Below are 27980 nucleotides of genomic sequence, written 5' to 3'. Positions count from 1 at the left end.
GTGAAAAATTGGAAAATTGCTGCTGAACTTTGAAGCCCTTTGATGTCTTCCAAAAGTAAAAACATGTCAACTTTATGATGCAAACATAAAGTAGACATATTGTATTTGTGAATCAAAATATAATTTATTTAGAATGTCTATTTTCCTTACAAGCAGAGAGCTTCAAAGTTAGAAAAATGCTAAATTTACAATTTTTTCATCAAATTTGGGAATTTTTCACTAAGAAACGAAGCAAGTATTGACAAAATTTTACCAATAACATAAAGTATAATATGTCACGAAAAAACAATCACGCAATCAGAATGATAGATAAAAGCATCCCAGAGTTATTAATGCCTAAAGTGAAAGTGGTCAGATGTGCAAAAAACGCTCTGGTCCTACAGTGAAAATTGGCCTGGTCCTTAAGGGTTTAACCTCTTAAGGACGTAGGTCATACCTGTACGCCCCACGCCCGGTCCCGGTATTTAAAACGCCGTGACCACACGTCATACCAGGTCGGTACCGGCGGCTAATGATAGCCGGGACCCTGGGCTAATAGTGTGCCGCACCGATCGTTGTGCCGCGCGCTATTAACCCTTTAGATGCGGCGATCAAAGTTGATCATCGCGTCTAAAATGAAAGTGAAAGCTTCCCGGCAGCTCAGTCGGGCTGATCGGGACTATCGCGATAAAATCCTGATGTCCCAATCAGCTAGGACACGAGCGGGGGTCCCCTTACCTTGCTCCGTCACTTCCGATCTGCGTTTGATTGCTCCAAGCCTGAGATACATGCTTGAGCAATCGACCACCTATAACACTGATCCATGCAAAGCTATGGCTTTGCAGGGATCAGTGTAAAAGATCAGTGTGTGCAGTGTTATAGCCCCCTATAGGAGCTATAACACTGCAAAATATTTTTTTTTTTAAAGTTAACAAAGGTCATTTAAAGGGGTACTCCGGTGCTTACACATCTTATCCCCTATCCAAAGCGTGTTCGCTCCGGGACTGATTACGGTCGACCGCAGGGCCGGCGGCGTGTGACGTCACGCCCCCGCCCCCGTGTGATGTCACGCTCCGCCCCTCAATGCAAGCCTACATCACACGAGGGCGGGGGCTTGACGTCACACGCCGCCGGCCCTGCGGTCGACCGTAATCAGTCCCGGAGCGAACACGCTCCGAGGACTGATTACAAACGGGGTGCCGCGTGCATGATCACGGGCGTCCCCAGCTGTGGGACTCCCGCGATCATGCATCTTATCCCCTATCCTTTGGATAGGGGATAAGATGTGTAAGCACCGGAGTACCCCTTTAACCCCTTCCCTAATAAAAGTTTGAATCATCCCCCTTTTCCCATAAAAAAAAAAAACTGTGTACATAAAAAATAAACATAAATAAAAATAAACATCGCCACATGCGGAAATGTCCAAATTATAAAAAATATATCGTTAATTAAACCACACGGTCAATGGCGTACGCGCAAAAAAATTCCAAAGTCCAAAATAGCGTATTTTTGGTCACTTTTTATATCATGAAAAAATGAATAAAAAGTGATCAAAAAGTCCGATCAATACAAAAATGGTACCAATAAAAACTTCAGATTACAATGCGAAAAATTTGCCTTCATACCGGCCCGTATGCGGAAAAATAAAAAAGTTTTAGGGGTAAGAAGATGAGAATTTTTAACGTATACATTTTCCTGCATGTAGTTATGATTATTTTTGAGAAGTAGGACAAAATCAAACCTATATAAGTAGGGTATCATTTTAACCGTATGGACCTACAGAATAAAGATAAGGTGTAATTTTTACTGAAAAATGTACTGCGTAGAAACGGAAGCCCCCAAAAGTTACAAATTTGCATTTTTTTCTTCAATGTTGTCGCACAATAATTTTTTTTTTCCGTTTCGCCGTGGAATTTTTGGTAAAATGACTAATGTCACTGCAAAGTAGAATTGGTGCAAAAAATAAGCCATAGTATAGAATTTTATGTGCAAAATTGATTAAGCGTTATGATTTTTAGAAGGTGATGAGGAAAAAATGAAAATGCAAAAACTGAAAAACCCTGCGTCCTTAAGGGTTTAATGAAAGGAATGACTGGGACATATCCATACCAGGATGAGACAGAGGAAGAGGTTCTACATTTGTTAAAGTGAAGTCAAATAAGTCACAGGGGCCTGATGGGGTACACTCAAAATTATTAAAAGAGCTTAGTGGTGAGCTAGCAAAATCGTTAACAGATTTATTTAACCAATCACTGGTAACAGGAGTCGTCCCGGAAGATTGGAAATTAGGAAATGTCGTGCCCATTCACAAGAAAGGTAATAGGGAGGAATCAGGCAACTATAGGCCAGGAAGTCTGACATCAATAGTGGGGAAATTAATGGAAACCCTACTAAAGGATAGGATTGTGGAACATCTAAAATCCCATGAATTGCAAGATGAAAAACAACATGGGTTTACTTCAGGGAGATCATGTCAAACAAACCTTCAAACCAATCAAATCTTATTGATTTTTTTTGACTGGGTGACTAAAACAATAGATGGCGGAAGGGCAGTAGACATTGCATACCTGTGAATTTTTCTTCACCAAAACCCGACAGCTCTGAGCGGTTGGGAAATTACTCAAAACTGAGTAAATCGTGCCCCCATCATGGAACAAGGTCTGTTCCATGTTGGGGGTAGTAGTACAGGGGCTGAGAGAGGGATCGCATCGGGTCTCACTTCTGAGACCTGATCCGATCAAAAGTTATTAAGCAGGGGAGGGGGCCGTATGCTCTGCTCCCCAGCGATGTACAATGTATTTTACTTTCATTTTCAAATTGCCCGCCAGGATCCCTGAATGGCCGGTACTGAAGAGCCATTCAGGGATCCCGGCGGGGTTCTCAAATAGAAGAGCTGCGGTGGGGAAACATATATAGAATCGCTGGGGTTTTTGTATATGTCTGGCTCCCCACAGCTTCTATATATCTTGCCCACTGCTGCGCTATATGTCTTGTTCCCCGCTGCGGCGCATATATATATATATATATATATATATTCCCCCGGCGCTATCTTATGCCCCCTGCAGCGCAATCATAAGCTCCCGGAAACGCTATGATTGACAAGCATTCTATTAGCAGTGCATCTGGCCGGCTACTAGATGTGCTGCTAAAAGAATACTTGTCATTCATAGCGCTTCAGAGTCATATGTGTATAGATGCACTGTCTGGGCCAGATAACGCTATATGTCTGGTCCCCACTTCGCTTCTATACACATATGCCTCTGAAGCACTATGAATAACATGTATCCTTATAGCAGCGCATCGGGCAGCCGGCTTCCCGGACAGATGCACTGCTAATAGAATGCTTGTCAATCATAGCGCTGCCAGGAGCATATGATTGCGCTGCGGAGGGAATATATACATGCGCTGCGGTGAGTATATGATAGCGTGGGGGGGAATATATATATATATATATATATATACATGCGCTGCGGTGGGTATATGATAGCTCGGCGGGGGACAAGACATATAGCGCAGCAGGGGGCAAGAAGTATAGAAGCTGTGGGAAGCCAGACATATACAGGGTGGGCCATTTCTATGGACACACCTTAATAAAATGGGAATGGTTGGTGATATTAACTTCCTGTTTGTGGCACATTAGTATATGTGAGGGGGGAAACTTTTCAAGATGGTTGGTGACCATGGCGGCCATTTTGAAGTCGGCCATTTTGAATCCAACTTTTGTTTTTTCAATAGGAAGAGGGTCATGTGACACATCAAACTTATTGGGAATTTCACAAGAAAAACAATGATGTGCTTGGTTTTAACGTAACTTTATTCTTTCATGAGTTATTTACAAGTTTCTGACCACTTATAAAATGTGTTCAATGTGCTGCCCATTGTGTTGGATTGTCAATGCAACCCTCTTCTCCCACTCTTCACATACTGATAGCAACACCGCAGGAGAAATTCTAGCACAGGCTTCCAGTATCCGTAGTTTCAGGTGCTGCAGATCTCGTATCTTCACAGCATAGACAATTGCCTTCAGATGATCCCAAAGATAAAAGTCTAAGGGGGTCAGATCGGGATACCTTGGGGGCCATTCAACTGGCCCACGACGACCAATCCACTTTCTAGGAAACTGTTCATCTAGGAATGCTCGGGCCTGGCACCCATAATGTAAGCAAGATGGTGCACCACCACATTATGGGTGTCAGGTCCAAACATTCCTAGCTGAACAGTTTCCTGGAAAGTGGATTGGTCGTCGTGGGCCAGTTGAATGGTCCCCAAGGTCTCCCGATCTGACCCCCTTAGACTTTTATCTTTGGGGTCATCTGAAGGCAATTGTCTATGCTGTGAAGATACGAGATGTGCAGCACCTGAAACTATGGATACTGGAAGCCTGTGCTAGCATTTCTCCTGGGGTGTATATAGTAGTATATAGCAGTGTATACGGATACTGGAAGCCTGTGCTAGCATTTCTCCTGCAGTGTTGCTATTAGTGTGTGAAGAGTGGGAGAAGAGGGTTGCATTGACAATCCAACACAATGGGCAGCACATTGAATACTTTTATAAGTGGTCAGAAACTTGTAAATAACTCATGAAAGAATAAAGTTACGTTAAAACCAAGCACCTCATTGTTTTTCTTGTGAAATTCCCAATAAGTTTGATGTGTCACATGACCCTCTTCCTATTGAAAAAACAAAAGTTGGATTCAAAATGGCCGACTTCAAAATGGCCGCCATGGTCACCACCCATCTTGAAAAGTTTCCCCCTCACATATACTAATGTGCCACAAACAGGAAGTTAATATCACCAACCATTCCCATTTTATTAAGGTGTATCCATATAAATGGCCCACTCTGTACATTCCCCCCCAGCAATTCTATATATCTCTCCGCACGGCAGCTCTTCTATTTGAAAAAAAAACAAAAGTAAAAGTGCACTGTATATGGCTGGGGAGGAGCATGTTAATAACTCTGTGTGATACAAAAAAAAAACAGATAAGGGCGACAGATAACTTCCCTGCAACAGAAAAAAAATAGAGACGGGCGACAGATTAGTAAATCAGGGAGAAAAATACTCGGAGTAAACCTGAAATCACTCCAAGATAAATACTCCATTCTTAGTAAATCAGGGCTATTGAGTTTTATATATATATATATATATATATATATATATATATATATATATATATTCATCTCCTTTAACCCCTTAAAGGGGTACTCTGCCCCTAGACATCTTATCCCCTATCCAAAGGATAGGGGATAAGATGTCAGATCGCCGCGGTCCCGCTGCTGGGGAGCCCTGGGATCCCCGCTGCGGCACCACGCTCTCATTACAGCACAGAGCGAGTTCGCTCTGTGCGTAATGACGGGCGATACGGGGGACGGAGCAGCGTGACGTCATGGCTCCGCCCCTCGTGACATCACGGCCCGTCCCCTTAATGCAAGTCTATGGGAGGGGGCGTGAAGACCGCCACGCCCCCTCCCATAGACTTGTATTGAAAGGGGCGGGCTGTGATGTCACAAGGGGCGGAGATAGGGGAATAAGATGTCTAGGGGCAGAGTACCCCTTTAAGGACCAAGCCCATTATGACCTTAACCAGTTGCCATCTAAGGACAAGCCGGCTCATCCTGAGACGGCAAGCAGTGTATGACGCTTGCTCCTGACTCGAGTCCACTTCAGACCGGCTGGCCCCCAGATGATTCCTGTAGCTGGGGGCTGGCGTTAATAGCCGACATGTGACGATCGCCGCGGGCAGCTATTAACCCTTTAGATCGTTGCTGTCAAAGCTGACAGCGGCTTTTAAAGGGACATTTAAACCATCCCTGGTGGTCCAGTGGGGTAAACCGCACCCCCGCAGATCTTGGGGGGGGGGGGGGGGGTTGTGATCCACTTCTGAGGTAGCCTGAGGGCTTACCTCTCCTCATGTGTCGACTGCTGCACTGTAAAGGATGAAGCCTGGCAGGACCAGGCTTTATCAATCGAGCACAGTGCACGCAGATCAATGTGTTTCTGTGGGGACTAAAAGTGTAAAAAAAATAAAAATAAATTGAGTAAAAAGTTTAAAAACACACACATTAACCATATTAAAAGTGTGAATCACCCCCCTTTTCCCAAAATCCATATAAAAATATGTAAGCATGAACATGTGGTATCGCCATGTGCGTAAATGTCCGATCTATAAAAATACACTGTTAATTAAACCGCTTGGTCCATGGCGTACGCGTAAAAAAATTCCAAAATCTAAAATTGCATATTTTTGGTAACTTTGTATACCCTAAAATTTTTTATAAATGGTACTGATAAAACTTCAGATCACGGCACAAAAAAATGAGCCCTCATATAGCCCAGTATATGGAGAAATAAAAAAGTTATAGGGGTCAGAGGATGACAATTTTACACATACTAATTTTGGTCCATGTAGTTTATAATTTTTTTAAGTAGTAAAATAAAACCTATATACATTAGGTATCCTTGTAACCGTATGGACCTACAGAATAAATATATGGTGTCATTTTTACCAAAAACTGCACTGCGTAGAATCGCAGTAAATTTTGTGGTGAAATGATTGATATCATTATAAAGTACAATTGGTAACGCCAAAAAAAAAGCCCTCATGTAGGTCTGTATGTGCAAAATTGAAAGCGTTATGATTTTTAGAAGGTGATGGGGGAAAAATCGAAAGTGGAAAAACCCTGTGTCCTTAACCCCTTAAAGAAGTACTCTAGTGCAGAGTATTCCTGCTCCGTTCTGCCCGGGCTGCAAAATAAATGAAAATGAACCATCACTCACCTCCCTGGGTTCCCGCGGAGCGCGACTACAGCTGATCGGTCCTCCGGTCCATCTCCTTCATACTTCCGGGTGTAACGAAGCGTCACATGGCGTTCAGCCTATCGCCGGCCGAGGCTGAACACCGCGGGAACCCAGGGAGGTGAGTGATGGTTCATTTTTATTTATTTTGCAGCCCGGGCAGAACGGAGCAGGAATACTCTGCACTAGAGTACTTCTTTAAAGACCAAGGACGTATATTTACATCCTTGGCTGGCTCCCGAGATATAACGCGGGGTCCCGCGGTGATCCCGCATCATATCGGGTCGGTCCCGGCATGTATCTGATGCCGGGACCCGGGGCTAATAGCGCGCGGCAGCAATCATGGTGCCGCGCACTATTAACCCTTTAGACGCGGCGTTCAAAGTTGAACGCGGCGTCTAAAACGAAAGTTAAAGCTGCCCGGCTGCTCAGCGGGGCTGATCGGGACTACCACAGTGAAAATGCAGTGTCCCAATCAGCTGGGACACGAGCGGAGGTCCTCTTACCTTCCTCCGGCGTGTCCCCTCGGCGATTGATTGCTCCAAGCCTGAGATGCAGGCTTGAGCAATCGACCGCCGATAACGCTGATCATTGCAAAGCTATGGCTTTACAGTGAACAGTGCTGGCAATCAGTGTGTGCAGTGTTATAGGTCCCTATGGGAAAAAAAAGTGTAAAAAAAAAAAAAGTTAATACATGTGATTTAACCCTTTCCATAATAAAAGTTCAAATCGCCCCCCTTTTCCCATAAAAAACCACCATGTAAATAAAAATAAATATAAACAAATGTGGTATTGCCGCGTGCGTAAATGTCCGAACTATAAAAATATATCATTAATTAAACCGCACGGTCAATGGCGTAGGCGCAAAAAAATTCCAAAGTCCAAAATAACGTATTTTTGGTCGCTTTTTATATCATAAAAAAATGAATAAAAAGCGATCAAAAAGTCCGATCAATACAAAAATGGTACCTCTAAAAACTTCAGATCACGGGGCAAAAAATGAGCCCTCATACCGCCCCATATGTGGAAAAATAAAAAAGTTATAGTGGTCAGAAGATGACAATTTTAAACATATACATTTTTCTGCATGTAGTTATGATTTTTTACAGAAGTACAACAAAATCAAACCTATATAAGTAGGGTATCATTTTAATCGTATGGACCTACAGAATAATGATAAGGTGTCACTTTTACCTAAAAATGTACTGCGTAGAAACGGAAGCCCCCAAAAGTTACAAAATGGCTTTTTTCTTCAATTTCGTCGCACAATGATTTTTTTTTTCCGTTTCGCCGTAGATTTTGGGGTAAAATGACTGATGTTACTGCAAAGTAGAATTGGTGGTGCAAAAAATAAGCCATCATATGGATTTTTAGGTGAAAAATTGAAAGGGTTATGATTTTTAAAAGGTGAGGAGGAAAAAACGGGGTTAAGGGGTTAAAGGGGTTATCCAGGAAAAAACATAAAGTTTATCAGATTTGTAAATTACTTCTATAAAAAAAATCTTAATCCTTTCAGTACTTATGAGCTGCTGAAGTTGAGTTGTTCTTTTCTGTCTAAGTGCTCTCTGATAACACCTGTCTCGGGAACTGTCAAGAGTAGAAGCAAATCCCCATAGCAAACCTCTTCTACTCTGTGCAGTTCCCGAGACAGACAGAGATGTCATCAGAGAGCACTGTTGCCACACGGAAAAGAACAACTTAACTTCAGCGCGGATAATTATTGGAAGGATTAAGATTTTTTAATAGAAGTAATTTACAAATCTGTTTAACTTTCTGGAGCCAGTTGATATAAAAAAAAGTTTTTTTCCTGGAATACCCCTTTAAAGGAGATAAATCTATATATATTTATAAAACTCAATGAAATCTATATATATTTATAAAACTCAATAAAACTTTTTTGCAAATCTGACCACTGTCACTTTAGCATTAATAACTCTTGGATGCTGTTACTTATGAATTTGATTCTAAGATTGTTTTTTTCATAACATATTCTACTTTGTTAGTTGTAAATTTACATTGATACTTGCATCATTTCTTGTTGAAAAATTCCCAAATTTCTGAAAAAATTAGAAAATTTTGCATTTTTCTAACTTTGAAGCTTTCTGCTTGTAAGAATTGATATTGATCCACATATACAATATGTCTATTTTATGTTTGCATCACAAAGTTGACATGTTTTTACTTTTGGAAGACATCAGAGGGCTTCAAAGTATAGCAGCAATTTTCCAATTTTTCACAAAATTTTCAACATCAGAATTTTTCAGGGACCAGTTTAGTTTTGAAGTGAATTTATAGTAGTGGATAAATGGCTTCTCCAGCAGTCAAAAACTTCCTCAATAGGAATTATCAGCTGGTCAGACCATGCACCAGTTACAACTAGTCTATTTGAAGAATATAATACCCCCCCAGTTTTTCAATGGAGAATTAACAATTCCCTACTTTCCGATGCTCACACCAGCGCCACCATAGATCAAAAAATACAAGACTACTTCCAATTAAATTCCGTGACAGACACTAATGTTTTTACCCATTGGTGTGCTCATAAGGCGGTGCTAAGAGGGGAATGTATTAATTTGGCGTCCCACCAAAAAAAGTTACGATCCCAAAAAATACAATCCCTTATATCTCAAATTAAAATTTTGGAAAATAATCATAAAAGAACTCCCACAAATAATTTGTTAACAGAATTAAAAAAATTACGATTCCAATTGTATCAAGCCCTACATTACAAGTTTGACTTTTTTCTTAAAAAGACAAATACTCAATTTTACGGACACGGAAATAAAGCAGGCAAGATGCTGGCCAATAAATTTAGGTCTATAACGAACAAATCAAAAATTCCACATATCCTTAATAGTAAAGGAGAAAAAATATTAAATCCCAAATTAATTGCAAATGTTATGGCAGAGTACTATGAAAGATTGTACAATCTAAAATCGGACCCTGACATTATTCAACCCCAAATCTCAGTGATTGATCGCTTTTTATCGAATCTAAACCTCCCCTATATAAATTCAGATGATTCTGAGGCTCTCAATAGCCCCATCACTGAGATTGAGCTGAACTCGGTCATATCCTCTCTAAAGTTGAATAAATCCCCAGGACCTGACGGGTTCACAGGGGAATACTATAAGAAATATCAAAGTACTCTTGGTAAATATCTCCTCCCTTTATTCAATTCTATGTTTCAGTCTGGTTATATCCCACCCGAAATGCTACGAGCGACAATTATCACGATTCCCAAACCAGGTAAAACCCCTGATAGGCCAGAGAATTTTCGGCCGATTTCACTTCTCAACATTGATTTAAAAATATATTCAAAAATCCTTGCGAACAGAATTAATAATATTCTCCCTTCCCTGATCAAAAATGACCAGGTGGGTTTTGTCCAACAAAGACAAACAGTAGACGGAACTAGACGGTTCATTAATTTAATTCACCATGTAGAATCCTGTCGAATACCTTCATTACTACTGACTTTAGATGCTGAGAAGGCCTTTGACAGAATTCATTGGGGTTACCTGGGGCGCACACTGTCAAAATTTGGGTTCTCCGACAAAATTAGGACCGCGATCATGGCGCTATATAGTTCCCCTTCAGCTTCTGTTTTTACCTCAGGTTTCATGTCTAATAATTTTGATATCACTAACGGGACCAGACAGGGTTGCCCCCTTTCTCCCCTTATTTTTGCCCTGGCGATGGAACCCCTAGCGGAAAGTATTAGACTTAACCCGACAATAGCAGGCATAAAAATTGGTGATAGAGAACACCGTATTGGCCTGTTCGCGGATGACATTCTGATAATTTGTAGAGACCCTGAGGTTTCCATCCCTAGAATTATAGAAGAATTAGACAATTTTGGTAAGCTTTCTTATTATAAAATTAACCCCTCCAAATCCCATATTTTGAATATGGGCTTGACCAACAAAGTTGTTTCCAGACTGAAAGGCCTATATCCTTTTTCCTGGGCGGAGAATTGTATTCCCTATCTGGGTATTAAATTAACCTTTCCTACTAAAAAATTGTATGACCTTAATTATATTCCACTTTATACAGATCTAAAAAGAATTACTTCCCAGATGCCCAATTTGAAGGTGTCCTGGCTGGGTAAGGTTTCGGCCATCAAAATGATGGTTTTGCCTAAAATTCTCTATACCTTCAGAAATGTACCGATTACTTTGCCCTACCGATACATTCAATCTCTGCAGGCACTACTTATGAAATACATTTGGAAAGGAAGGAAGTCCAGAATTAAGACATCTTACCTGTACCCATCCCTTAAAAATGGAGGAATTAGCTGTCCATCTATAGCGTCTTACTATAAAGCGGTTATTATGGACCAATTAAAGTCTCTGTGGCTTTTAGACACATCAAAGTTGTGGGTGGAGATTGAACATTTTGTATTGAATCGTACCCCTATAGCCCACACATTAATTGCTACACATTTATTTCATTCTAAACCCTTCTCTGAGCATCCCATGATTGCTGCCATTCATTCTGTTTGGTCTGCCTATGTCATACCACGTCGTCTTTATCATACCGCACACCTGGAAGCCCCAATAGGAGTATTAGAAGCCCTTATACCCCACCTCACGTTAGAAGCATGGATACATAAGGGAATACACAAAATAGGAGATGTATGGGATGGAGAGAAATGTGTATCCTTTGACGATTTACACCACTCATTCGATATCTCTCACAAAGATTTCTATAAATTTCTCCAAGTCAGACACGCCATGGAAACTGTACAGGTACCTCTCTCCACTGTTAACTCAGAATTACATAACTGGTTTTCTCAAGGGGGTTACCATAGAGGAGGCATATCTTGGTGTTATAATTTCTTAGTCAATAAACATGGTGTAATAGAAGATATGAACAAAACTAGATGGGAACAAGATTTAAATGTGTCATTCTCGGATGACCAATGGAGTAGAGCCCACTCAGTTGTACCCAAACTTTCTAGGTGCGTGGCCCACTTGGAGACATCCAAAAAACTGCTATATAGATGGTATTTAGTCCCTGACAGACTAGCCAAATTTACTTCTTCTTCGGAGAAGTGTTGGAGGTGCAAGGAGAGTGGTACCTTCTATCACGTATGGTGGCAATGTCCCAAAATAAGTGTGATGTGGAAACGTATAGGTAGATTAATGTCTAGCATTTGCGGCTTCCCTGTCATACTGAATCCAGCTCTAGCTCTGCTTAATGTAGATATAGACCAATATTCTTCTTTCCATAAGTCTATAATTATTCATATATTAATTGTCACTAGATTTCTCATAGTTAAGTATTGGACTTCAGCCCATATTCCATCCATTAAAGAGATCGTTTCTAAAGTTAATCTTAACGGGTGGCACGAATATAAGGTGGCTTCGGCTTGTGACAGGGAGGCTGAATTTCTTACTAGATGGGATGTTTGGTTACAGGGCCCACATAATACAATACAGATATAACGGATAATTGAGGTACTCGGCGAGACCCTGGTATACTTGGGTTTGTACTCATACAGTAAACTAAGACCCGGAAAAATAAAAAGAGGAAAGGTAAAGAAGAAAAAAAAAAGGAAAATAATAAGACAAAAGTATTTTATGGATATTTTACCTATTTGATGGATAGAACTTGTGCAATGTGTTAGTTATCTTATGTTGTTATTTATTTACACTTTCAGAGAGGTGTCTCACCTCCTTATATGTTCTAAATGTATTGTGTTCTACTTTTTGTATATGAAAATCTTTTCAATAAAAAAGTATTGTTATAAAAAAAAGAAGTGAATTTGAGGGTCTTTATGTTAGAAATACCCAATTATGAAAACTGCACCCCTCAAAGTATTCAAAATGCCATTCAGAAAGTTTGTTAATTCTTTTCAGCGTTTCACAGGAATAGCAGGAAAATGGAGGAGAAAAGTTAGTCTCCATTTTTTATACTAACATGTTCTTGTAGACCGATTTATTTTTATTTTTTTCATTTTTACAAGGGGTAAAAGGAGAAAAAAACACCAAAATGTGTAACCTATTTTCCCTAAAGTGCTTGTGAACGCAGCAGAGGGCTCAGAAGGGGAGAAGCGACAATGGGATTTTGGAGAGCGAATTTTGCTAAAATGGTTTTTGGGGGGCAAGTTGCATTTAGGAAGCTCCCATGGTGCCAGAACAGAAAAAAAAAAAAAACACATGGCACACTATTTGGGAATCTACACCCCTCAAGGAATGTAACAAGGGGTACAGTGAGCCTTTACACCCCCACAGGTGTTACCCCAAATTTTTCATTTTCACAAGAGGTAATAGGAGAAAATTTGTAACCCCCAAAATTTTTAAGTATAGATGAATGAATATAGGTGGATGAAAAGTGCTCTGCGGGCGAACTACAATGCTCTGGAGAGAAGGAGCGCCATTGGGCTTTTGGAGAGAGAATTTGGTTGGAATGGAAGTCGGGGGGCCATGTGCGTTTACAAAGCCCCCATGGTGCCAGAACAGCGGACCCCCCCTCCCCCCTTCATGTGACCCCATTTTGGAAGCTACAGCCCTCACCGAATGTAATAAGGGGTACAGTGAGCATTTACACCCCACTGGCATTTGACAGATCTTTGGAACAGTGGGCTGCGCAAAGGAAAAATAAAATGTTTAATTTCACAGACCACTGTTCAAAATGACGCCTGTGGGGTGTAAATGCTCACTGCACCCCTTATTATATTCCATGAGGGGTTTAGTTTCCAAAATGGGGTCACATGTGGGCACCATTGGGGGCTGTTCTGGCACCATGGGGGCTTTGTAAACGCACATGGCCTTCAATTCCAGACAAATTCTCTCTCCAAAAGCCCAATGGCTCTTCTGAGCATTGTAGTTCGCCAGCAGACCTCTTTACATCCACATATGTGGTATTTCCATATTCAGAAGAATAGGGGTTACAAATTTGGGGGGGCTTTTTTCCTATTTTCCCTTGAGAAAATGAAATTTTTTTAGGGTAACACCAGCATTTTAGTGAAAACATTTAACTTTTTTCATTTTCATATCCAACTTTAACGTAAATTCGTCAAACACCTGTGGAGTGTTAAGGCTCACTATACCCCTTGTTATGTTCCGTGAGGGGTGTAGTTTCCAAAATGGGGTCACATGTGGTATATATTATTTTTTTTTTTGCGTTTATGTCAGAACCACTGTAAAATCAGCCACCCCTGTGCAGATCACCAATGTAGTCCTCAAATGTACATAGTGCGCTCTCACTCCTGAGCCTTGTTGTGCACCCATAGAGAGCTTTACGCCCACATATGAGGTATTTCTGTACTCAGAAGAAATTGCAGTACACATTTTGGGGGTCTTTTTTTCTTTTTACCTCTTTTGAAAAAGAAAAGTATGGGGCAACACCAACATGTTACTGTAAAATATTTTATTTGTTTACACTAACTGGCTGGTGTAGACCCCAACTTTACCTTTTCATAAGGGGTAAAAGGAGAAAAAATAATTTGTAACGCAATTGCTGCCAAGTACGGAAATACCCCACATAGTACCCTAAACTGTTTCCTAGAAATATGTCAGTGCTCCGAAGTGAGAGAGCGCCATGCGCATTTGAGACCTAAATTAGGGATTTGCATAGGGGTGGACCCAGATGCAAGCATTACAATTGCCTCTGCTACCAAAAATATTCTACGCCAGTGATTCCCAAACAGGGTGCCTCCAGCTGTTGCTAAACTCCCAGCATGCCTGGACAGTCAGTGGCTGTCTGGCAATGCTGGGAGTTGTTGTTTTGCAACAGCTGGAGGCTTCATTTTGGAAACACTGCCGTACGAGATGTTTTTTATTTTTATTCTCTCCTTTTTATCTGCTTTCAGGTGTGATTTTTATATTGCCCTCACCTGTTACTTGCCCCCAGGTAAGTTTAAAGGAGCATCTTATGCTTGAAATTATCTTATTTTTCACAATTTTGAAAGGGTGCCAATAATTTTGTCCAGCCCATTTTTGGAGTTTGGTGTGACATTACGTCCAATTAGCTTTTTTTCCCTTCCTTTTTTGGTTTAGTTCCAATACAGACAAAGGGGATAAACATGTGTATAGCAAAACATGTGTTACTGAAATCCTTTTCTGTGAGAAATACTTCATTTTCTAGAAAAATTTCAGGGGAGCCAACATTTACGGCCATGACTGTATAACAAAACATTTAAAGCATTACAATCATTAAAATTGACTTTTGACATGCCGCACAGATATGTCAAAAGTTACGATTGGTCCGAGTTTCATTGCTAAGACCCCTCTGATTGGTAGTTATAGCTGGGCCCTGTGTACATTCTTGTACTCTAGAAGAAATCTGGTTGCCACCGCTAACACATATATATTGGTCAAACAATCAATATATCAGAAGCTTGTTTCTCAGGTGATGGGGGTGGATCCAATATAGCAGCGGTCCAAAGGTGCTAGGATGATGACAGAAAGTAGACTAAGTGTTTGCACAGATTAAGATACAAAAGGCATCCTGCACTCACCGCTTAGACGGTAACTTTAGGCTCCAATCGTGAAGGTAACCGGAGAACCGGGCTGTGAGAACTGCGTGGGGCACACAGAGGTGACTCCCGGTCTGATGGGCCCCATTATAGTCAGGATTACGCAATTCCATATTTTTTATGAGATTTGCGCTACATCTGATTTTTTTCTAGCTTTTTTAATACATTATACTGTATGATAAAAAATAAAGTGAAAAGTACAACTTGTCCCACAAAAATAAGCCCTTAAACAACTTTGTCAGGTCATGGAGGGGTTAAAAGTATCGATAATCATATGTTGTATTCATAGATGCCTTTACATTTCCTTAAATGGGCACTGTCATATACAAAAACTTTTGATATGTTGTAAAGCATGTAAAACTAATAGGTTTTGCAATTGCTTTCATTAGAAAATTTTCAGTATTTCATAGTTAAAAAGCCAGTCAAACAACTGCCCCCCCCTGTCTGCTTGGACACATACTAGTCCTGCTGTGTCCAGGCATCATCACCTATGTCATGGACACACTTCCTTGATTGACAGCTGTAAGCGCAGGGCTCATAGCTGGAGGAAAAATCCTCCCACTGTCAGCATGTGTCCTGCTACTGTCAGTGAGGACATGCTGGGAGTTGTAGTTTAGCTAATACTAGGGGAGATGTGAGCAGACAGCATACCGAGGGAGGGGGCGGAGACCTGCACCGTGAGACCACACACCCTCCCTATGAGAGGAATTCAGACTAGTGAGGTAAATTAAAAGTGTAATAAAATTATAAATAAAGGTGCTAGACACATAAAAATGAGATGTACATGGTCAGGATTAGGTACTGAGTGATATATTTTGTTGGATCTGATGGGTGCACTTTAAAGGTAATACACAGTATTGTAAAAGTCACAAATGTCAACTATAAAACCAAGAGCGTATACACGATGAGAGAGAAAATAATCCTATTCCCATCCCAGAGACGAACGCTGTGACAAGGTTACTGAAATCCAATTTGCATGGAAGATGTTCCGTTCCATAAATCACAGCAGTAAGGAGACGCGTTCACATGACTTCCCCGAGAACTGCTGTGCAATAAAAAAGAAATTAGCCTTTTTATTAATGTGACAGCTTTCTTTGTTCATTCTTTGCTTTTTTCTGCATTGCAGCTGTCTTGGCAGCCAAAGGGTTATACAAGGCTGGCAGCATGTGCGTCCTTTAGGAGAAGCAGTGCTGCCATCCTGTCACTACATTATATAGAAGCACTAATTGGAATGACACGGGTTCTGCCCTTTTTCACGTCCCAGGTTTGTGGAGACAGGGCTGGTATGATTGGATGAAGCGGCTGGAAGTACCACCCTGCCAGCATCCTCTCCTGTCTGCAGTGCCAGCCTACACATCCTTCCTCTGGCGTACTGCAGGGACCTTGTGCTAGCATTCTTCTCTCAGCACCGCACCTTCTTCTCTGCACAGGTAACCTTACAGCTATTAAACATATTACTGTTGGCTTTACTGCATGTTCTTTTACCAAGACTGCGTATTATATGACCAAGTATATAGCAATTCACAGAATGAAGTCCGAAAACAATAGAAAACTTGTACATTTATAGCAAATATCACTTTCTTACTATATTTATTACAGATGTTGTTGTTTACGGTGCTTGTTACTGTTCTTTATCTTTTCTAGCTGATATCAGACAAGATGAGTCGGGGGTATTCAGAGAACAATAATTTTCCCTATGACAATAACCAGATGGTTTTGGACATGATTCTGTATTCCCTGGTGGGGGTCCCCCAGCCTATTAACTGGGACAGTGTTGCAAGACTTGTTCCGGGATATTCATCTAAAGAGGTAATTGTGTTTTGATCTATATGGGTATTGGATTTGTTAAAGGGGTACTCCATTGGCCGGCGTTCGGAAGTAAATGTTCCGAACGCTGTTTTCACGCTGCGGGGTCGGCCACGCCCCCTCGTGACATCACAGCCACACCCCAATGCAATTCTATGGGAGGGGGCGTGGTCAACTTTGCATCGTGAAAACAGCGTTTGATGCTTCTTGGTTAGAATTTGCCACTTCTACAGCTATGAGGAATGAGATACTTGCCTGCTACTACTTTCTTACTTAGTATATTTATTTTCTGTATTACTTTATGAAGCTCATTTGTTCTATTATACATGCATTCATCCAGTTTGGGGGTGCATTGAAGTTTGGACACCTTTTAGATCATAGGAGCTAAGGTTATTAAAGAATATCTCCAGAACTTCACCGTGCTCGCAGATCCTCATCCTTTTGTGAAACCGTTCCCTTCTAAGCACAGCAGTCTCTATTTCAGACCTCACCTTCTTACTGATCTTTAAAGGGGTATTCCAGCTTTATACATCTTATCCCCTATCCAGAGGGGGCGTGGCATGACATCACTAGGGGCCGTGGCCGCGACGTCATGTCCCATCTCGGAGGCAGCACCTGGCACAGAATGCTGGGGGCTGCACCGAGATTGCGGGGGTCTCCAGTGGCAGGTTCCCTGCCATCATACATCTTATCCCCTATCCTTTGGAAAGTGGATAAGATGTATAAAGCCGGAATACCCCATTAAGTTGTCAGCATGGTCTTCCATGAAGCAGATCAAGTGAAGCTGAAGCTCGGTCACTCTTTCTACAAGTCTGGTACTCACAAAAGCTCTGATCATGAGCAATTGGAGTCTCATCCACAGATTCTGTCATATTGGACAGGATAAATAGCGCGGCATGCAGTACTGTTCCTCTCGCGAAAAAGATGGACACCACAACGGAACTTAATGGATCCTTTCGCAAGTCAACATAATCCACCATATTCTGTTGGTGTCCATTGTGTGAAAGAGATAGGACGTCTTCGTTTTTGTCTTTCTACTCCTGTGACAAAACAAGGAAACAAATGTGACCATGCAGATGTGAACAAAGCCTTACATTGGTAACTCCTCCCCTTTCAGTACACTTTTCTGGCCACGCCCCTCTCACACTACAGACAGGGAGAGAGTACCTACCTGAATCAGTGTGAAGGCTGCTGTGATCACAGGACTGTATTGAATAGTGAGATGTCTAGACAGACACTTACAGCTTGCAATTTGATTTGGGTAAGACATTCAATTTATTTTACATCTGTCTATTTATATATCTGTGTATTTATCTAGTCATATCTAATTTTCTAATTTATTTATCACCTCCTGCAGCTGACATCTGCAGAAGGGCGGTAAAGGGCTGCAGGAATCCAAGTCTTCTCCTGTCTGCCTCATATTGCAATGAATGAAGTATGCAGCCTGTATTTTTGAATTTTTTTTCTTTTAGATTAGGAGCATATATTTATTGACAGTGGTGCTTATTCTCAAATGTCTTTTTGTGGATCATTGAAGGAAATCCATCTTTTACATAATTACGTTATAGCTGGTGGTCTATTCAAAAATACAAAAAGAGCCCATTTCAAAATATCTTTTTTAGGTCCTAAGTGCTGCATAGCTGAATAGTCTGATATTTCCATGGGCAGAATGTCATGCAGAAGAGGCAGGTAAAGTACACAATTTCACATTTATTTTCAGTACAGCAGTAGCATAAAACTGAAGCACCACAAAAATAGATCAGGCTATAGATACTATGTCCTATGGCCACCAAAAAAGAGGCCACAAGGTAACCATGAATGAAAGAATCAATGTAACAACTTTATTTAACATATATAAAATTGACATACAGCATTAAAAATTCATAAAGGCAAAGACAGTATCAAGAAAGAAAAGATGAGGGGTATACTCCAGAGTATCCAGGGCAGGTAGCAGGGACACAAACACTGAATATATGGTAGCCTAAGTATAATTCAATCCAGGGTGGCTGCATACAGCAAGCATGGATATATACATATAAAGCCACTAGTAAACACCATATAGAGATAGCATAATGAAAAAGCATAGGAACTGTATAGGAAACAAGTTGTGCACCCTATATGGAGATTCCTCACCTCAGTCCCAACCGCCCGTTTTCGCCCGTTTGCTTCGTCAGGGGGCGTGTATACACGCCCCCTGACGAAGCAAACGGGTGAAAACGTGCGTTTGGGACTGAGGTGAGGTATCTCCATATAGGGTGCACAACTTGTTTCCTATACCAATGCCTCATCAGGGGGTGTATACATGCCCCCTGACTAAGCAAACGGGCGAAAACGTGCGTTTGGGGCTGAGGTGAGGTATCTCCATACAGGGTGCACAACTTGTTTCCTATACCTATGCTTTTTTTTTATTATGCTATCTATATATGGTGTTTACTAGTGCCTTTATATGTATATATCCATGCTTGCTGTATGCAGCCACCTTTGATTGAATCATACTTAGGCTACCATATATTCAATGTTTGTGTCCCTGCTACCTGCTCTGGATACTCTGGAGTATACCCCTCATCTTTTCTTTCTTGATACTGTCTTTACCTTTATGGATTGTTTATGCTGTATGTCAATTTTATATATGTTTAATAAAGTTGTTACGTTGATTCTTTCATTCATGGTTACCTTATAAAACTGTAGCACGTGCAGACACCAGGGTCCACAGTAAGGTTATAGCTGTATCCATGCTGTGGACCCTGGTGTCTGAACCTTCTTCAGGTTTTATGCTACTACTGCACTGAAAAAAGTATGGAATTGTGCATTTTACCTGGTGAGTGCCTCTTCTTCTTCTCATTATGGACTTGTTTCTTAGAACTTTACATTCTGTTGAGAGCTGTTGCTCTTAACCCATTAGTGTGTGGAAGACTTAGCGCTCCTAAGTTGTGCCGACTGCTGTACCTTGTTCAGCTAGTATAATATTTCCAAAGTGTTATAATTCACCCACATCCAATACGTAATATTTTTTTTTTTGTCTTTTACAAATTCTGCTTATCTTGTATTACTGTACAGCAATCATAATTCAATTGTATCAGAGCTTCTTAACCTGCTAGTAAGGTCAAATAGAGAATGTACAGTGTCTGGGTACCTTTTATTATGTGTCCCCATCGTGTCATTTTTCTATTAAATCCATTTTTAGTAATATGCAATTTAACCTGTTTGGTGCTCAGAAGTTGGTTCAGTGATCCGCCTGCTTACTTCTGTAACTATGCCTCCTGATGAATATTTATCCTTGTTAGTGACATTACTCATGTCTGGAAGTACCAGACTTTAGGAGAGGGTGGATCACTGCACCTAAGGTTAAAGTAACACCCCACTGCACTAAAAATTAAAGGAGAAGTCCCATGTAGGAAAATAGGGGATAAGTGTCTGATCACAGGGGGTCCAACCGCTGGGACCCCCTGGGATCTCCTGTACAGTGCTCTGGCTCTCCTCGCGCATAAAGCGGAGGTCGCTCCTCCCGTGTATCTCCAGCTCTCCCTTATAGATAGGGGATACATTTTCCCACATGGGACTTCTTTAATTATAAAAACGATGCATCATGGACATATAATAAAGGTACTTTGACAATCTCTGTAACTTGCTCCATTAGACAATAGCAGTAGGTTAGGAAAGTGGTTCTCAACCTTTTTTGTGATTGTACCCCCAAAGGATGAAAGTATGTCCACGAGTACCCCTTGCTCGGAACATACGCGTGAGGGGTACCCGCGGACAAAATAAGTTATAAAAGTACTTAATTTCATAATGGCATCTGCTTACCTTACTAATGCGATACAAATGCGATACTTAATCCCCTTTTGCCATTATCCCCTCCTCCATTTTAATCCCCTTTTGCCATTATCCCCTCCTCCATCTTAATCCTCTTTTGCCATTATTCCCTCCTCCATCTTAATCCTTTTTTGCCATTATCCCCTCCTCCATCTTAATCCCTGTGTGCCATTATTCCCCCCTCCAATCCCCCTGGGCCAATATATGAGATACATACAATAACACCCTCCCATACTGCGGTGTTACACTTAGTTTAACATGCTTACCAGGCCTGTGTCTATCCCGTTCGTCGGGATTCGGAGGGCCGCAGTAACAGGTGATGTCCTTCTGCGCTGTGCCGGCACCTCCTCGCAACGTCAGGGATGTCACATGTCAGGCCCGGCAGCCACTCCTATAGGTAGCCGCGGTACAGTATAGTGAGCTGCCGCGGCATCCCTGCTCTGCGCTGACAAATAGTGGACAATGCATGGCCGGTATTTGTCATCGAATTGCCGTACCCCTGTAGAACCTTTGGCGTACCCCTAGGGGTGCATGTACCCATGGTTGAGAACCCCTGGGTTAGGAAACCCTAATCTTTTGATTGAGTCTCTACCGGAGACTTGAATGAACAGACAGTTTTAAGTTTAATCTGTAATGTCAGGTGGAAATCCCTATGGGAGACATTTATCAAAGGATTTATGCATTTATTTATTTATTTTTTTTGCTTATAATTACATAGTTACATAGTTAGTACGGTCGAAAAAAGACATATGTCCATCAAGTTCAACCAGGGAATTGAAGGGTAGGGGTGTGGCGCGATATTGGGGAAGGGATGGGATTTTATATTTCTTCATAAGCATTAATCTTATTTTGTTCCAGGAATGTATCTAATCCTGTTTTAAAGCTGTACATTTTTCCTGCTGTGACCAGTTCCTGAGGTAGACTGTTCCATAAATTCACAGTCCTCACGGTAAAGAAGGCATGTCGCCCCTTGAGACTAAACTTTTTCTTCTCCAAACGGAGGGAGTGCCCCCTCGTCCTTTGGGGGGGGGGTTTAACCTGGAACAGTTTTTCTCCATATTTTTTTGTATGGACCATTTATATTCTTATATACATTTATCATATCCCCCCTTAAACGTCTCTTCTCAAGACTAAACAATTGTAACTCCTTTAATCGCTCCTCATAGCTAAGATGTTCCATGCCCCATATTAGTTTAGTCGCGCGTCTCTGCACCCTTTCCAACTCCGCAGTGTCCCTTTTATGGACTGGTGCCCAAAACTGAACAGCATATTCAAGGTGAGGCCATACCAATGCTTTATAAAGGGGGAGTATTATGTCCTTGTCCCTTGAGTCCATGCCTCTTTTTATACATGACAATATCCTGCCGGCTTTGGAAGCAGCAGCCTGACATTGCATGTTATTCTGTAGACTGTGATCTACAAGTACACCCATATCCTTCTCTACCAGTGACTCTGCCAGTTTAATCCCCCCTAAGACATACGATGCATGCAGGTTATTAGTACCCAGATGCATAACTTTACATTTATCCACATTGAACCTCATTTGCCAAGTGGATGAATTGTCTCACAAAATGTCGCACGTGAGACATTTTGCATTTATGGGAGACTTTTTAACAGACAAGCGAGAAAAGCAAAATCTACAAATCTTGCATTGGTATGCTATTTCCATTTTGGAACATGCAATATTCCTGAATTTATCTAGTGCAACTTTCACACAAAAGTCGCTTCATGCTTAAAAAACTCATAAATATAAGCAATGTCAGACCTGGCTCAGGAAAACAGCGTACACGAGCTGTAAATAAAGTTTCTCACTGCCAGACATTTGCTTGTATTAGCGCCGGGGATGGGTGAGTCGGGAGGACCACAGTCTTGTAGGGAAAAAAATGTTTTACCTTCCTGCACATGTTTTTTTTTTTTTTTTAAAGGGGCCTTCCTGATCTTACCAAACTACAATTCCCAGCATGTGCATTCAGCCCTTTGCTGTCTAAGCTCATGTGAGTTTTTCATAATCTGTTAACCCCTTAAGGGCCACAGGTTTTTTAATTTTTGCACTTTCGATTTTTCCTCCTCACCTTCTAAAAATCATAATGCTTTCAATTTTCCACCTACAGACTCACATAAGGGCTTGTTTTTTGCGCCACCAATTTTACTTTGTAATGACATCAATAATTTTACTATGAAATCTATGGTAAAACCCAGAAATAAAATATTTGTGGGGCTAAATTGAAAAAAAAGAACCCTGCATTTTGTACCTTTGGTTACTTTGGTTTCTAGGCAGCACACTTTTCAGTAAAAATGACTCCTTATCTTTATTCTGTAGGTCCATACAATTAAAATAATACCCAACTTATATAGGTTTCATTTTGCTTTACTTCTGTTACAAAATTATAACTTTATGCACGAAAGTTAGTACCGTATATACTCGAGTATAAGCCGAGTTTTTCAGCACGATTTTTCGTGCTGAAAACACCCCCCTCGGCTTATACTCGAGTGAACTCTCCACCCGCAGTGGTCTTCAACCTGCGGACCTCCAGAGGTTTCAAAACTACAACTCCCAGCAAGCCCGGGCAGCCATCGGCTGTCCGGGCTTGCTGGGAGTTGTAGTTTTGAAACCTCTGGAGGTCCGCAGGTTGAAGACCACTGCGGCCTTCGACATCATCCAGCCCCCTCTCACCCCCTTTAGTTCTGTACAGTACTCGCCTGCCCTCGGTGCTGGTCCGGTGCTGCAGGACTGTCCGGTGAGGAGGTCGTCCGATGGGATAGTGGTTCCGGGCTGCTATCTTCACCGCGGAGGCCTCTTCTAAGCGCTTCGGGCCCGGCCCCAGAATAGTCACGTTGCCTTGACGACGACGCAGAGGTACGTTCATTACCAACGTACTTCTGTGTCATCGTCAAGGCAACGCCTCTATTCTGGGCCCGAAGCGCGGAGAAGAGGCGCCCCCGGTGAAGATAGCAGCCCGGAACCACTATCCCACCGGATGACCTCCTCACGGGACAGCCCTGCAGCACCGGACCAGCGCCGAGCGGAGGCGAGTACTGTACAGAACTAAAGGGGGTGAGAGGGGGCTGGATGATGTCGAAGGCCGCAGTGGTCTTCAACCGATGGCTGCCCGGGCTTGCTGGGAGTTGTAGTTTTGAAACCTCTGGAGGTCCGCAGGTTGAAGACCACTGAGGGCGGATGATGACAAGAGGATGATGAAGGGGGGGGGGTGGGATGATGAAGGGGGGTGGGGATGATGACAAGGGGATGATGAAGGGGGGGTGTGGGATGATTACAAGGGGATGATGAAGGGGGGGCTGTGGGATGAATACAAGGGGATGATGAAGGGGGGGCTGTGGGATGATGACAAGGGGATGATGAAGGGGGTGGGGATGATGACAAGGGGATGATGAAGGGGGGGTGTGGGATGATGACAAGGGGATGATGATGAGGGTCTGGATGATGACAGGTGGTGATGATGATGAGGATGTTAATGACAGTGGGTCTGGATGATGACAGGGGGGGATGATGTATTTCCCACCCTAGGCTTATACTCGAGTCAATAACTTTTCCTGGGATTTTGGGTTGAAATTAGGGGCCTCGGCTTATACTCGGGTATATACGATATGTTTAAAATGTCCTCTTCTGACCCCTATAACTTTTTTTTATTTTTCCATATATGGGCTCATTTTTTTGCACCATGATCTGAATTTTTCATCGGTACCATTTGTTTTGATGGGACTTTTTGATAGTTTTTTATGCATTTTTATTTTTGGGGTATACAAAGTGACCAAAAATACTCAATTTTGGACTTGGTATTTTTTTTTTACGTATACGCCATTGACCGTACGGTTTGATTAACATTATGCGGCGGTACCACATATGTTTATTTTTTTATTATTTTATTATGTTTTTATATCTTCTTAATTATAATTTCTTGGTCTGTGTAATTCTTTTTTTTTTTTCCATTTCTCAAACGACACTTATATACATATCCAGTGGGGTCAGAATCAAGGTGGCTTGGGGGTGAAAGGGACATTGTGGTAGACTCCAAATCAGTTTTTTTGCAGTCAGAAGGCAGCAGGATCTGTTCTGCAGAACTTGGCGGGTCAGGGTGATTTTTCTTTTGAAGTCTCTCCCTTCCCAATTCTGACATTTTAGGGTACGTTCCCACACGGCGTATTTTGCTGCGTATTTGCTGCGTATTTGGTGCTGCGTATTTTCCTACCCATTGACTTCAACAGAGAATATAAAATACGCAGCACCAAATACGCCGTGTGGGAATGTACCCTTAAAAAGAGACTCACATCTTGACCAGCTGTAAACCTTCTGAACTGTTGCCCCGCTGTAAGAGGCAATTTCACAAACTGAAGGTGCTGTAACAGCAGATTCACCAGACTCTAGAGCTCATCGGACCAATCTTGCTTCTTCCCGAGCTCATGTGAGGTATTTTATTTTTTAATAGGTGTTTATCAAGTTTTTGACCCCTGTGCAATATAATTATTACGTTTGTGCGACTTTTTGATCAAAATGTTGAACAGAGGCAAATGAGAAGAAAATGAAAAGAAAAATCCAAAAGCAAGTAAGAAAGCGATGAGGGAGGTAAGAAAACAAAAGAAATTACAACCACCCGGGCCGCCTAGAACATCTGCCTGCTATGTTGTGCAACTACAACTCCCAGCATGTCCGCACTGGAAGGGCATGCTGTGAGTTTCACTTCCAAAACATAGCAGCATGGTGATGACGTCAGGTATACCTGCCCCAGAGCTGGCCTGAGTACAGAAAGTTAAAAGTACGGGTTTGAGCCATCTCCAAATCCTGACTGTAGTCAGTAAAAATTCATTTACAGAGCAATATTTTAGAAAGTGTGTGAGAGCCGTCAAACACCTGGGTACAAGGTTAACAAAAGAGAGATACTGATTCATGATTTGGAGGCTTACACTAAGCCCTGGCTTAAGAATGCACTTCATCAAAAAAAAAAAAAATGTAACCCCTCAACGATGCAGGACGTAAATGTACGTCCTGGTGCGTTGGTACTTAATGCACCAAGACGTACATTTACGTCCTGTACATGACCGCGAGCATGGGGGGTGGGGGGTATGTGCTTGCTTCATGCACGGAGGTCCCGGGGGATCCGATCATCCAGAACAGTGGAAGGAGGTCCCCTCACCTGCCTCCGCCGCCTTCCTTGGGTCTTCTGCTCTGGTCTGGTCGAGCAGACCAGAGCAGAAGATAGCTGATAATACTGATCAGTGCTATGCCCTATGCATAGTACTGTTCAGTATCTGCAATCAAAGGATTGCAATATATAGTCCCCTATGGGGACATTAAAAAGTGTAAAATAAAAAAGGTTAAAAATAAAAGTAAAAATCACATCCCCCAATAAAAATTTTAATTGTCCCTTTTTCCAATTTTACCCCCAAAAAGTATAAAAAAATTATAATTAATAAACATATTTGGTATTGCCGCGGGCGTAAATGTCCAACCTATCAAAATATAATGTTAATAATCGTGTACGGTGAACGGTGTAAACGTAAAAAAATTTAAAGTCCAAAATTGCAGCTTTTTTTCACCTCATATTCCTAAAAAAAATGTATAAAAAATTTACTAAAAGTTTCATATATGCAAATGTGGTACCAAAGTACAGATCCCAGCGCAAAAAACGAGCCCTCATACCTCCACTTTTTTTGAAAAATGAAAAAGTTATTGGTTGTCAAAATAGAGGGATTTTAAACATACTAATTTGGTTAAAAAGTGAGATTTTCTTAAAGCGGTACAATAATAGAAAAGTAGGTAATCATGGTTATCATTTTAATCGTATTGACCCATAGAATAAAGAAAACATGTCATTTTTACCATAAATTGTACAGTGTGAAAACGAAACCTTCCAAAATTTGCAAATTTGGGGTTTTCTTATTAATTACCCCACACAAATAGTATTTTTTTTTTGTTGCGCCATACATTTTATGGTAAAATGAGTGATGTCATTATAAAGGACAACTGGTTGCGGAAAAAACAAGCCCTCATACTAGTCTGTGGATAAAATTTTTTAAAAAGTTATGATTTTTAGAATGCAAGGAGGAAAAAACATAATTGCAAAAATAAAATTTGCTGAGTCCTTAAGGGGTTAAAGCCACACCCAATAAAAAAGAATAATAATAATAAAAAATAGAAAAAAATATACACACACACTCAATTAAAAAAAACAATATTAATATATATTTAAATATAAAAAAAATGTAGAAAATGTTACACATTAAAAAGTAATTTTCAAACATTTAGGGCAGAATAATAACAGGTGACAAGGTGGTTTTTATAAGTGATGTTCAGAAGTCATTTTTCAAGTTTTTTGCTTATCTGTGCAATAAAAAAAGCCATACATACGTAACTTATTGATTTTTGATTATCTGTGCCAAATATATCAAGATCCTGGTATAATAGTTTTATAAATATGTAATACATAAGCAAAACTAAAGCAAAAAAAATAATGCATACACATCTTGCTTACCAAAGCAAACATTGATATATGTCCCCCTATGTTTTTATATTGATCTACCAGTAGGTATGCAACTGCGACATAGTGTTCACCCAGTGTTCTCCTAAAAATTGCTACTATAAGTAGTTTTTTCCTAGACATGAAAAGGGCAGGGTTATACCTGGTTTACTATGAACACTAAACTCCTCTTTTTAAGCAATAAGAGGATAAGATGTGGTGGTAATCTCTATATCGGGGTTCTCCATACTGTGACTCTCCAGACCAGTGTTTCCCAACCTTTTTCGGCTTGGGGCATCCCTCAGAAACATTTTTTTTCCGCTGGGCACCCCTACCGAAGTTGACGAGCAAAAAATAAAAAAGGGAAAAGCGCCGCAATGCACAAAATGCACAATGTCTATTTATCTGTGGGGATGTAGATTACAGTGCTGCTTTAGACAGCAACTCACAAATGACGTCTTCTCTAATCAGCGTTGTTCCCCTTTCTTCTCCATCTGGCCCGGCCATCATGACAATTTCTTCAAGCCACAATTCTTCACCGTTAAACCTGCAAAACAAACCGATTAGACTTTTTTTTTACATGGGTGACAGAGGGGTGTAGAAGAGTGTATATGGGTGGCAGAGGGGTG

The 27980-nt window shown here is 41.2% G+C and overlaps 1 protein-coding gene across 5 annotated transcripts in view; it reads left to right on the top strand.

The window, feature by feature from the left end:
• The window catches only part of LOC130362734 (SANT and BTB domain regulator of class switch recombination-like), a 96850-nt gene that overhangs the window by 12396 nt on the left and 56474 nt on the right, over positions 1-27980 (top strand). For 4 of the 5 annotated variants that reach the window (XM_056567670.1, XM_056567672.1, XM_056567671.1 and 1 more), the window contains exons 2-3: positions 16524-16689; positions 16904-17068. In XM_056567670.1, the coding sequence (XP_056423645.1) occupies positions 16919-17068 (150 nt within the window). In that variant the 5' untranslated portion in view covers positions 16524-16689; positions 16904-16918. Of the gene's footprint in view, positions 1-16523; positions 16690-16903; positions 17069-27980 lie in introns of those variants that run through there. The other variant, XM_056567673.1, reaches the window with a different exon arrangement.

Source organism: Hyla sarda, chromosome 3 (assembly GCF_029499605.1).
Source record: "Hyla sarda isolate aHylSar1 chromosome 3, aHylSar1.hap1, whole genome shotgun sequence".
Classification (NCBI taxonomy): Eukaryota; Metazoa; Chordata; class Amphibia; order Anura; family Hylidae; genus Hyla; species Hyla sarda.
Note: the sequence above shows the minus strand (reverse complement) of the source record. Positions and strands in the feature narration are given on the sequence as shown.